The sequence below is a fragment of the Cydia strobilella genome, chromosome 6 (genome assembly GCF_947568885.1).
Source record: "Cydia strobilella chromosome 6, ilCydStro3.1, whole genome shotgun sequence".
Lineage (NCBI taxonomy): Eukaryota > Metazoa > Arthropoda > Insecta > Lepidoptera > Tortricidae > Cydia > Cydia strobilella.
In genome coordinates this window covers 13,054,999-13,068,742 of record NC_086046.1, presented here as the reverse complement: position 1 = coordinate 13,068,742, position 13,744 = coordinate 13,054,999, and the positions used below count along the sequence as shown (strand labels likewise).

Sequence of the window (13,744 nt, the reverse complement as noted above, 5' to 3'; positions counted from 1 at the left end):
AAAACAAATAATATGATTACAGTAATGATTTCAGAAGATAAAAACAGTCATTTTTCGTGTATCGCAAACTACCGTTTTGTAGTAGGGTTTCTATGCCCTGCTTAATCAACAAGAGTATCACGCTAGAAAATGCCTGTGCTAAATACAATTTTCTCATTGTCTACAGAAGTGTGCAATAGCGAGGAGGTGCCCGAGGTAGAAATCGTTAGTCTTCTCCAAGAGCATATACCGAAGTATCGCCTTCGAGCCGACAGTCTCACACAATTTGGAGGTAAGTTATGCTTTCTTTATTACGGATACTCTGGAGCAGATAGGTACACCACTCATATTCAATTACCAAATTTCCACGATTATCGTTATTATTTTCCGACATTGTTAATTATATAGGTATGTTGAGAATTTAAATCACTTTGTTCACCTCGCGATTAAAAGCTTTGGGTTGTGGACGTGCGGGCGGTGTAATAATTTTGCAATGTGTTTTCCGACAGTGGCGCATCTATTTTATCCATTCTCTATGCATTCTAAAAGCAAAAGTAATCCCTTTTCATTTCGATTATTTTATATGATTACACAGAATGACATCATTCGTTCAATTTTATTACGACGAAAAACCTCTCATGTTTCTTTTCCAAATCCTTGAAGACTAACAAAACGTGTTAAGAAATTTAGGCACTCCATTCCACCCGCTAAGTTGTAAAATTTTCCTAATTCTAAAAAGGAAGGGAATGCTTTCTTTAAAGGAACATATGGCAAAGGTATTGTAGGTTATCCTATTATCATAACGTCCTCTAATAACTATAGGCATATTTTCATAATATAACCGACGCCACAGACCCGCTAATGCGGTATGCGTGGTATGCTGCGCCATGGCTGCGCCTGAGAGTGGACGGCAGGAATCTAGTCAATAGACAAGCATGTTTTTCAAGTGACAGTAGCAAGAAATCTAACGAAACCGAGCATTCTGAGAGCGTTAAGTAACTATAACTAAACAGTCAGTAAAAATTTTGTACATATACCTATAGGTAGCTCTTAGGTTTGTATTTAGAGGATCGTACTATAACAAATCTCTCAAGTCATATTGGTGAATCACGCTTGTTCTGCTATATTATTAATTATTATACAGGCAATTATTACCTACTTACAAGACATAAGTGACGATGCCAAACGATCACGAGATATCGTTTAGCGTAGTGAACCCGTCTCTATTTAGAAAGACGCGCACATATTTTGACAAACAGAATTATCAAGTATATTTTGCACACTTTGTCGGCTGTCCATGAGTCCACTTGGCTAACGACGGTCCAAAAAGACCTGAAACAAGCAGACATGAACCCAGATATCGCCCAAAATCGCCCGGAATGGAGAAAACGGACAAGGAGAGCCGACCCCAGATGATGGGAAATGGCGCAGGCAGATGATGACTTCGATATCAACGGTCTTTTTCCCACGGCCTATTTTGTTCGGAAATATAATAGGGTTTCTCGTGCAAATAAAACATTAATGTATCTGTCCTAGTTTAGTTTCAACGACTTCTTGTAAGCGCTTGGAAATAGGTCGTGGTCGTATATTTTCGTTTTGTAGTGACAAAGAAAGTCTTAAGCTTTTTAACTTCATCATCATCATTATACCCTTGCGCTTCATAAACGTTTATAGTTACATCATCGATTTCGGATATATTTTGTCTTCTCACATCCGTTCTCTATAGAAAAGTTATTCCCAATACCTATTGTTCAGTTAAAATTAAACAAAAGAAAACATTTTCTAAGATAAAAGTTTACATGATCAATTGATCAATAGGCTGCACGCAGCACGATGTCGCTAGACAAGTCTTTCCTAATAATATCTAAGTAGATTGGCAAGGCCTTGTGATTCGGTTTCACCAAATGTCACCCATTGATCAAACGAGAGACATAATCTTACTTTGTTCTTTATGTAACTTGTAACTGAATTCCTCAATATATCTCGGGTTTTAATGCCGACTTTCATGATCGGTACATACATAAGTTATGTGCACATATGGTTTCACCAGATCCTAAAGTGAAAGCAAACTTTTAATGAACGGACTTAATAGTTGACAAATATATATTTTGACTCAAACTAATTTCGAAATACATATTATCCTGATTACCTATTTGAAGACCTTTAACCAAAGGCTCGTTGATGTCACGTTGCAGCTCTATTTAACCAAAGATAGATATAACTCCGTAATAGATGGATACAGTCTAAGGAAAAACCGTGCCTCGAAAATCACGAAAATTTGATTCTCGATCAGATGGCGCCACTAGTTTTGGCCTACTCTCGTATAGAGGGCGTTGCCGGTTTCGTTTCTTATTTATAATTTTAACGCATATCCGTTGAAGAACATGGATCAAAACCATATAAAAATAATTAATGCAAATAAAAAAATCATTTATCCATATTTAAATGCATTTGAACGTATTTTTATAAATCTTCATTTTTAGTTTTAAAGTATGTCGATAGATGGCAGTGAATTTACAGTGGTTACAAAATTTACTATGACAGTACCGCTCTATCTTATTATATCCTCTTTGATTTAACTAAAGTTTTCCTTTGTACAACGCTTGCCCGGAAGTCTTCCAAAACTCGCTGATGAAAAACTACTTCCTGGCGGTCTATCGTGATTGACATCTGGTTCACGGAACAGTTTAAATTTAGTAAAATGGGCTCCGACACTACAATATTTAATGGAAAGCAGGTTGTTCCTTGTTTTAAATTTGATGGCAGTCCGGCAATTGAGAGCAGTTAATTAATGCTACCATTCTAAAAGAACTGGAACCCCACCTTTAATATCATAGAAATAAGGATGTGTTCCGATATATTTTGACGATAGAATATTATTCAATGTAATTCTTACGCACTTACCCTTTATTACTTACGTCGGCAACGCGTGCTGAACGAAACGACACATGAGCTGCATCTTACCTGGGTGCGTAGCCAACGTGCAATCGTTACCGCCATAGCGAACGAAACGCAACTGTCACTGTCGCACTAGTGGAGAAGAGTGATAGAGAGAGATGACTAAGATACGCTACGGAGCGTTAACGATTGGCACGTTGGCTGCGCGCCCTGGAATGTAATTGTAAATTACGCATTTGAGATAGATTTACCACCGTTACAGCATCTCGATGATAACGGGAAAGAAACTACCTGAATATGTGATAAGCATTACGAAATCATATTGTGTGTAAATGTAATGAACTGTATAGTTATTTACATTACGATATTTGCGATATGTTAATCCAGTTATTAACCGGTTCTACCAATTCCACCTGTTTGAGACTTCGACCGTTGTATAATTTGACCTCCACTATAGTGACTATCCATAATAGCAAGTCTCAGTAAACTTCTGTTTTCAGCGCAGCTATGGCTTGCGAGTTGCGAATTGTAGTCCAGAGCTGTAATAACAGATAATACCGATAGCCTCAGTTGAGTGTGATTTCTGATTACGCATAGTTATTATTATTACACTTATTACTTACTAATCTGACCACCGGCGACCCAGCATGGTTACTCTACGAGTATCTGATCATGCGTATAATTGTTACCAGGTCAACAAGTAGGTATCTTGGTGGTTCACCACGCGTACCGAGCGATAGCTCATTCGCGGACCAACATGAGTCCGCTGCTCGATTACGAATGCTTGTTACCAATCTCTAGACCAAGTTATACGGTCGCTCTCAAGTAATCTAAACAATGTGAAGTGAATCGGCCAGGAGTGTTCCGTACCACAGTCCTGCGGGCGCGGCTTCCGGCGCCGGCGCTCGGCTATAAATACTGGTGTCTCACCGCTCGAGTCATCGCCCGCCGGCGCGGGACTGGCCCCTGCATACCATCTTTCATCTGGTTGCATTTAGATGTCGCATCTTTATCTGACTCTTCATATCAACAATAGTTAAGGATATGGAAGCACAAGCCAAAACTACGTCGGCAGATGTTTATGTTCAGTTTACACTCTAAAATAAAGTTAAGGTGTTCGACTCTTGGAACAAGAGACCTCATAGACCGACATTTTCTAACCCTAGCTAAAGGTAGGTAACTGGACCTAATTTGACTCGAGACTCGTGATCCATTGATCATATGTCATTGATAGATGATATCGATGTTTTTCCGTCTGCAGCCCATTGTTTGTATTTGTTACCCAGATTGAGTTATCTTTACCTACACCAGTTAATTACACCAGTCGAAGGTTCGTCGGTAATACAGCCTTTCCCACTGGTACATTCGTTGGTCGGTTTTTATTGGCCTCTGACTGCACGATGTGGTGCAAATTTCGAATTGAAATAGTAGTTTATGCTACTGATACATAATGAGAGGCCTTAAAACACAAGTGTGTTTTATGAAACGAGTGTCAGCGAGTTTCATAATAGAATTACACGAGTGTTTTAAGGCCTAATTATGTACAGTTGCATACACTACTTTATCTACACACATGTCATAAGTACTCTAAGATGGGTTCAGAAGCCGTAGGGAAATGACCTGCATTGCTACTAGTGCTACCTGTAAAATATCTATATAGATATTAAAATAATGCAATAAAAAATAAATCTGAACAAATACAGCATTTTCAACTAAAATGTAAATTACAAACAACTTTTCACAATTCTACTTTCGTAACAGCAAAAAACCAACAAACACATGACAACAGTAATGGCGGCAATTCGATCCTCCATTAAGACGATTTTTTTTTATTATAGACAAACGAATGAAGTCCCTATTCTCATGTCACTCGAGATCAAACGTCGTGCGGTTTATATTAAAAAATATACTGAATTGACGTTTCGTATCGATAACTTTTTTAATGTCTATGGATACTAGAATAGAGACCCACTTGAGTTCCGACAGCTGTTCCAAATTTAAACTCATAACCTTACAAAAATCTATAACGTAATAACATTAAAGTACAGAATTTACCTACTTACCACAGATAAGAAAGTTCTCATAGTAAAATTGGTTGTAATAATGCTGGTCATTTCCTACGGTTTCTGAACCCATTTTAGAGCACTAACGATATGTGCGTAGATAAAAGGACATTTTTAGCGGGATATGTAGAAAAGTTTGGTACGTACATACCTATGCCTTAATTTTGTGTATCTTTACACTATTTTAGGGCGACATTTTGAGTTTGCCAGTCAACAAAACGCCCAAATATTCGTATGAAGTATTCGCATCCAGGCCATAAATGATCAAAAAAAATCGTATGAAGTATATGCGTGCGTAACGTAGGATACGAAACACTTCTCACAATAAGATGTTTTCTTTTTTGGTGACACACTAAAGCAAGAAAGAAACTCACCTTTTCCAGTAGCAGTTACACTATCAGTGTTTAACAATTGAATGTTAATACGTTATTGTAATTATTTTAAACCAGTTTTATCGGTGTTGTTTTCATATAAGGGGCCCCACTGACTATCAGTCCGCCGGACGATATCGGCCTGTCAGTTGTCCGGAACTGTCAAATTTTTGTTCTAACTGACAGGCCGATATCGTCCGGCGGACTGATAGTCAGTGGGTCCCTTAACGTTATGTAATGTCTTTTATTAGGGTAGGCACATTACGTGCGATGTTTAAAAAGCCAATTATGTTTAATTTTCCGTTAATAATGTAGTTACCTATTGATCGCTTCAACTGACACCGCGTTAACTAGATAATTGTTTTTGTCTTATTAGATTGTATAACTAGTATAAGTGCTATTTTTACGTATGCTTAAAATATGTGTCGTTCTCAAGTAAAAGGTACCACATTGTCGCTTACCATAAGGGTGAAATTTGCTTGCGTCTCTATACGAATAACCTGTCAGAGCGTCCTTGTGGTAAGCGACCATGTGGTACCTTTTACTTGAGAACTACTATACTACTATGTTTGTCGCGTAAGGTACATACATATTAGTACGTTTGGCACATAAACTTGGATTAAATAAATACCTTAATACTGTCTACTAACTTATATGATGCGAAAATTATTTATTATTATTAAAATCCTATATTTTTACGATGTCACGACGCATAATTCCCGCTTGTAATAACGATGTGAGCTGAGTGATCACTTGCAGAGTAGCATGATTCAGTGCTCCCGTGGCGTCATTCCGCTCCAGGGCCGCGCACAAATTGATATTATCGAATTACTTCCAACGGCTCTGGACGTATATTGCGATTGTAGCACGTTTTTGGGTATAAAGTGTGGTTTATATTTGATCTTAATGCTTGCAAAAATACTATTGTGTTATTTCGTTTATCTATTGTACGCCAGCCCAGGAAGCGACACGATATACTTACGAGATTTGCTTTAGAATAATTAACATTATAACTTAACGAATTAACAACACAATTAAGTAAAAAATGAAACTAGAAAACGTTCTTTAGACTCTTCTTTCTTTTTTTACACTTGTCATCTGTGACAACACTGAGCCTATGAAATGATCTTATATTAACTACGCCTAAGTAGCTTTGAGCATAACAGGATAAACCACTGAAACACGATGCACACAAATTGAGATATTAACGCATGAATGTTGTTTTACAGGCTACGAGAACCAGGACTGGTTCATCCCATCGCCGGCGTTGCCAGTCAGTGACAACGACCTAGCACTCACTCCCGATCAAATCAGGGAGACGCTTAATTATTTCCGTAAGTACAAATAGTTATTATTCATTAGTCTGATAACAATATGATAGGACAAATAGCTATCAACCTTTGTAGGGCGGTTGAGTGATTGTTCAGTGGGATCTCGATTGTTTAGTAGAACGAGCGATGCGAAAGTTATCCCTACTATTATAAATACGAAAGTAACTCTGTCTGTCTGTTACCTCTTAACGCTTAAGAGTCCGCAGCAAGCTCGGCCGAATTTTACCTTCCCATACCAACGGAGTTTCGTTCTCATTTTAAAACTAGGTACTTACGTGTTGGATTGTAATGAAACTTTGCACATACAATGACATGAGGTATGCCGGTAATTAGTTTCTATAGCTCCAGCTTATAAAAGAAACGAAATACAGCAAAAACAAGTTTTGTATGAAAAACTTAAATTCGCTGTATTTTTTAACTATGGTATCTGAAGGTACATACTAGTTACAGGCATATTACAGGCATAGATATACGATTCAGAGCAATCTAGCTCTCTAAAGCTAGTCGTTTTAAAATGAGATCGTAATTACGTTTGTATGGAAAATCGAGCTTGCTGCGGACTCTTAAACCGCTGAACCGATTGAGATGAAGTTTGGTATGAAATGGAGATAGTTCAGGCCCGGGAAAGTACATAGGATAGTTTCTATCAATCATCATTATCATCATCATTCACCAGCAGACGAAGGCTGTAAAGTTGCTCGCCGTGAGTACTCAAATTGAATATCGAGCAAGCAAAGAAAGGACGTGATGAAATTTTGAACGATATTGACTTTCTGATTTGACGACTCTGATAACACTGGTTAATTAAAGATTAGTTCTCATTTGTAGTTGCCTTTTACCCATGTTATTGCATTACTGTGCAATCTGTCTTTTGTAAATTAGAGTTATTGTTTGACAAAATCAATCACAGATTGTACAAGTAGTTTCCACGAATTTCATAAGCGGTTTATTTCACAAAGCTACTTGTCTAACTTTATTTCATTTTCAGAATAATATTGCGACATTATCATCGCAATAAATATTAGTCTATTATTTCCATTCTTCCTTTTGGGGCTGAGACAAAACGCCCCTTCGTTGTGAAACTTGATCCCGTCGAAAGGCTTCACAGGGTGGCTCATTGTTGTGAAATCCAAATAGAATATTGCACTATTGCCCTTATAAGTGTAGCTTTGTGAAAGCGGGCCCTGTCGCTGACTGGCATACTAAAGTTAGAAGTTCTTGGTTATACTCATACACTCATACCAATCATTCTCAACTTAGTGTTTAAATGGAATGTAAGAAATAAATAGACATTCGGGGCAACCTCTTTTAAACCAATCTACACTGCTGTTTTAATATATTATGCATTTCATTTTAAATACTTTGCCAATCCATGCATTGCTTTATAAAATTGACTTTAAACTATATTAAATACCTAAGGTTACAAGCGTATGAAAGTCATTGAGATATTTGAGATAATGTATGTATAGTTTGGTCAAGCAAATCTTGTCAGTAAATAAGAATAAAAAAAACCATACTCATCCTTTTCTTTTGGGTGCTAGTACTAGTGTAAGACAAAGACAAAGATAGCATGATTCTCTCTGTCTATGTTTGAAATGAGACAGTCCTTTGACAAACTATATTGCAATCCAATTTCCTTTTGAAATTACGATCTGATTCAATAGCTGCAGACGACCTTTGCAAATTTAATATCCGTTTGTTTGTTTTATGCACTTGTGTAAAACAATATTCCGCGCGACCTTGGCATTAATGAAAGTATGTTCAGCTACATTCTTTGACGAATGCAAATATGGGGTACAAGTGGTAGTGATTGCTATATAAGGCAGGTTGAGTAAATTAAGGTAAATATATGAAAAAAACGTTTTTATCTTACGGAAATTGATATATATATATATCTCGCATAGTCTTAATCAGGCCGTTGCCTTATTACGCACCTACATTTAATGATCTTGATCATCTTGATACCGTATATTTATTAAAGTAGAGAAATGTTTTGGTACTTTTGATAGTGTTATCTCATCAAAATTATTTCTTTGAGTCGGTTTGTGTAGTAAGCCTCATCACACGGCATCATACGGCAATATCCCATCGGTATACACAGTTCACCTTATCAGTTTTGTCGTTCGGTAAGATCTGTACGAAAGAACGTGCGGTATTGCCGTGTGAACGGCGTCTTACGTAACGTAACGCTATATCTGCTAGCGCGTTGTGTGACAGCCGGCGCCTAACTAACATCAACGACCAACCATTGTTAGACCTTATCTCGTTGCAATAAGATCTACAAGCAGTCAGTTATCTTTATTGATAGTACGCGTGCGCGGCGCGGGAGGCGCGCAGCGCCCACTGTGCCGGGCGCGCCGGACCGCGCGCCACGCGTACCGCCACCGTCGCCGATCAATACCGCGCTGCAACGCCCGAACCTAAATATCCACCGGTTAGCTGCACCCGCTGCACTGAAACGCGTTTTCCGCACAATCGAAACACTGTCATGTGCTCATCAATTAGGCTCTAAAGTCCGGGCTTTTCTTTGTCAATGAATCCGCGTTTGAAATTGAGATTTTGTTTTCTTACATACGGTATTGATATTATTATAATGTAGACATCTACGCGCATCGATTAAGGGTTGCGAGAAGACGCCACCGCGCAACAGCTGCCGCCGTCTGTTGTCTTGACCGTGAGGGCCTTTACTTGACGTTACTATTGCCTGACTATATTTGTGTAATATAACTATAAAATTAAGAGATACGCATATGTATGTAATTATATTACAAAATACGCAACTGGTTTGCGCGCTTGTACGTTAATCCATATTAGTTTTACGAATATTTTTACTATGACCGAGCAATAGGTATGTTTGAGGTCTACTTACTCAGTATATGTATTATCTTAATATTATTTCATAACGTAATCTGTTAATTGTTAGAACTGCAATGTAGTTTTGTTGGTGTGTGTTCACGTGAAGTAGTTTGATTTTATAATAAACATATATATAATGCATGTGTTATACAATTTGTCTAATTTTCATGTGTATTATTATTTACTTTATAAACAGATCAGGTATAAAAAATAATATTTGCATTTGCGCAATCTTATAAAATACGCATCTTTATGTCAATGAAACATTGAGTAGGTTCAACGCGTCAATTCAGGAAATTAGAAAGGAACAAAAGATTTGGCGATCTGGCAAAGTAAAAAAAGTAAACTACTTTAAAATTTTGCAAGTCATAACCCTAGCCTATATCACTAGCTAGTTAATACTAGAATTATATTGCTGGGGTATGCAAGTTAACTGAATACATACATTTGAAAATAAATAAAAATGATGCACATCTTTTTGTGAATTTTTCCTATCGAGCCAACTTTAGCGGTTTATGGTTTTGGTTATAGTCTGCTCTTGCAATCATAGGTAGTAGGTAGCTTTCATGTGGTTTTTTCATGGTGTTTACCTTTGTAAAAACGTGTAAAAATTCATTATAAAAATTAACTATACAATTTTGCTTTAGCCCCCTGTTAAACTATAGTTGTTAAATGATATAATGATGAATGATTTGATGTACATATAATGATATTAATGATTGTTAGATATATAAACTCAATTACCCATGTAAAAAACAAAAAACTGGATCAATTAACATTGACACTTACAACTCCTACATGTACCTATCGGTTTGTTGATATAAAATAGAATTTGATTAATGATTTGATATGACTGTTGTATCCTGATTCAACTGCACACTGCATGTCAGAGTATGTTAGAGAAAAATACGCGATAAAAACTATAATGAAACAAGGAGCTAACAAACGCTTCTATATCGCTAAAAATACGCGGTAGAAACTATAATGAAACAAGGAGCTAACAAACGCTTCTATATCGCTAAAAATACGCGGTAGAAACTATAATGAAACAAGGAGCTAACAAACGCTTCTATATCGCTAAAAATACGCGGTAGAAACTATAATGAAACAAGGAGCTAACAAACGCTTCTATATCGCTAAAAATACGCGGTAGAAACTATAATGAAACAAGGAGCTAACAAACGCTTCTATATCGCTAAAAATACGCGGTAGAAACTATAATGAAACAAGGAGCTAACAAACGCTTCTATACGCTAAAAATACGCGGTAGAAACTATAATGAAACAAGGAGCTAACAAACGCTTCTATATCGCTAAAAATACGCGGTAGAAACTATAATGAAACAAGGAGCTAACAAACGCTTCTATATCGCTAAAAATACGCGGTAGAAACTATAATGAAACAAGGAGCTAACAAACGCTTCTATATCGCTAAAAATACGCGGTAGAAACTATAATGAAACAAGGAGCTAACAAACGCTTCTATATCGCTAAAACTACGCGGTAGAAACTATAATGAAACAAGGAGCTAACAAACGCTTCTATACGCTAAAAATACGCGGTAGAAACTATAATGAAACAAGGAGCTAACAAACGCTTCTATACGCTAAAAATACGCGGTAGAAATTATAATGAAACAAGGAGCTAACAAACGCTTCTATACGCTAAAAATACGCGGTAGAAACTATAATGAAACAAGGAGCTAACAAACGCTTCTATATCGCTAAAAATACGCGGTAGAAACTATAATGAAACAAGGAGCTAACAAACGCTTCTATATCGCTAAAAATACGCGGTAGAAACTATAATGAAACAAGGAGCTAACAAACGCTTCTATACGCTAAAAATACGCGGTAGAAACTATAATGAAACAAGGAGCTAACAAACGCTTCTATATCGCTAAAAATACGCGGTAGAAACTATAATGAAACAAGGAGCTAACAAACGCTTCTATATCGCTAAAAATACGCGGTAGAAACTATAATGAAACAAGGAGCTAACAAACGCTTCTATATCGCTAAAAATACGCGGTAGAAACTATAATGAAACAAGGAGCTAACAAACGCTTCTATACGCTAAAAATACGCGGTAGAAACTATAATGAAACAAGGAGCTAACAAACGCTTCTATATCGCTAAAAATACGCGGTAGAAACTATAATGAAACAAGGAGCTAACAAACGCTTCTATATCGCTAAAAATACGCGGTAGAAACTATAATGAAACAAGGAGCTAACAAACGCTTCTATACGCTAAAAATACGCGGTAGAAACTATAATGAAACAAGGAGCTAACAAACGCTTCTATATCGCTAAAAATACGCGGTAGAAACTATAATGAAACAAGGAGCTAACAAACGCTTCTATATCGCTAAAAATACGCGGTAGAAACTATAATGAAACAAGGAGCTAACAAACGCTTCTATACGCTAAAAATACGCGGTAGAAACTATAATGAAACAAGGAGCTAACAAACGCTTCTATACGCTAAAAATACGCGATAGAAACTATAATGAAACAAGGAGCTAACAAACGCTTCTATATCGCTAAAAATACGCGGTAGAAACTATAATGAAACAAGGAGCTAACAAACGCTTCTATATCGCTAAAAATACGCGGTAGAAACTATAATGAAACAAGGAGCTAACAAACGCTTCTATATCGCTAAAAATACGCGGTAGAAACTATAATGAAACAAGGAGCTAACAAACGCTTCTATATCGCTAAAAATACGCGGTAGAAACTATAATGAAACAAGGAGCTAACAAACGCTTCTATACGCTAAAAATACGCGGTAGAAACTATAACGAAACAAGGAGCTAAAAAACGCTTAATTCTATATCGCTAAAAATACGCGGTAGAAAAACTATAATGAAACAAGGAGCTAACAAACGCTTCTATATCGCTAAAAATACGCGGTAGAAACTATAATGAAACAAGGAGCTAACAAACGCTTCTGTATCGCTAAAAATACGCGGTAGAAACTATAATGAAACAAGGAGCTAACAAACGCTTCTATACGCTAAAAATACGCGGTAGAAACTATAATGAAACAAGGAGCTAACAATCGCTTCTATATCGCTAAAAATACGCGGTAGAAAAACTATAATGAAACAAGGAGCTAACAAACGCTTCTATATCGCTAAAAATACGCGGTAGAAACTATAATGAAACAAGGAGCTAACAAACGCTTCTATATCGCTAAAAATACGCGGTAGAAACTATAATGAAACAAGGAGCTAACAAACGCTTCTATATCGCTAAAAATACGCGGTAGAAAAACTATAATGAAACAAGGAGCTAACAAACGCTTCTATATTGTTGAAGGAATAGGAGCGTGTGCAGATGGTGTGCAGACCCGTGCAATCGCGAGCAGATTTAATCATTTAGCAGTAAATACGAGTATGTTGTATTGAATTTATTTACATACCTAAGTACATACAGATGTAGTGCATAATTATTTTCTATCGTATTCTCACGGAAACGTATATACGAACGTGTCTTGCTTTTTCAGTCAGTCTCGGTACAAAAAGTACTGCGGTTGACTGAATTAGTATGACAAATACCAAAGAGGATATAATAGGATAGAGCGGTACTGTCATAGTTAATTTGTAGCCACATCAAATTCACTGCCATCTATCGACACAAGATTAAAACTAAAAATGAAGATGTATAAAAATACTATAAAATGTATTTATATATGGATAAATGATTTTTTTTTATTTGCATTAATTATTTTTATATGATTTAGACCAATGTTCTTTCACTGATATACGTTAAAATTGTTAAATAACAAACGAAACCGTCAACGCCATCTATTCGAGAGTAGGCCAAAGGTAGTGGCGCCATCTGTTCGAGTATCAAATTTTCTTGATTTTCGAGGCACGTTTTTTCCTCAGAATGTAACCATCTATGTATTACGGATTACGGAGTTATATCTATCTTTGCGAATACGAACGTTTCCGAGAAAATACGAAAGAAAACAATTATGCACTACATCTGTAGTTTCTTGGCATGTGATGGTATTTTGTTGCGATTCAACAAAACCACATACCAACATTTTAATGTCGTCTTCTAAATTACAAATATTCTTGTCTTTGCAAAACTTAAGACATATTATACCAAATAGTACAATCGTTTTTGTATCTTAGAATGCGTGGTTAAATAGTAGATTGTTAACCAAGGGTTGAAAGGTACCCATTTCTGTCGAGGTAGTTTGGCGCTCGAACGCAGTGAGAGCGCCAATAGT

General features: G+C 36.7%; 1 protein-coding gene across 4 annotated transcripts in view; it reads left to right on the top strand.

The window, feature by feature from the left end:
- The window catches only part of LOC134742451 (trafficking kinesin-binding protein milt), a 68,430-nt gene that overhangs the window by 15,514 nt on the left and 39,172 nt on the right, over positions 1–13,744 (top strand). For 3 of the 4 annotated variants that reach the window (XM_063675621.1, XM_063675618.1, XM_063675616.1), the window contains exons 2-3: positions 167–271; positions 6,541–6,645. Coding sequence is in view for 2 of the 4 variants with exons in the window: in XM_063675618.1 (XP_063531688.1) it covers positions 167–271; positions 6,541–6,645 (210 nt within the window). In the remaining 2 variants the exon portion in view is untranslated. Of the gene's footprint in view, positions 1–166; positions 272–6,540; positions 6,646–9,244; positions 9,317–13,744 lie in introns of those variants that run through there. The other variant, XM_063675620.1, reaches the window with a different exon arrangement.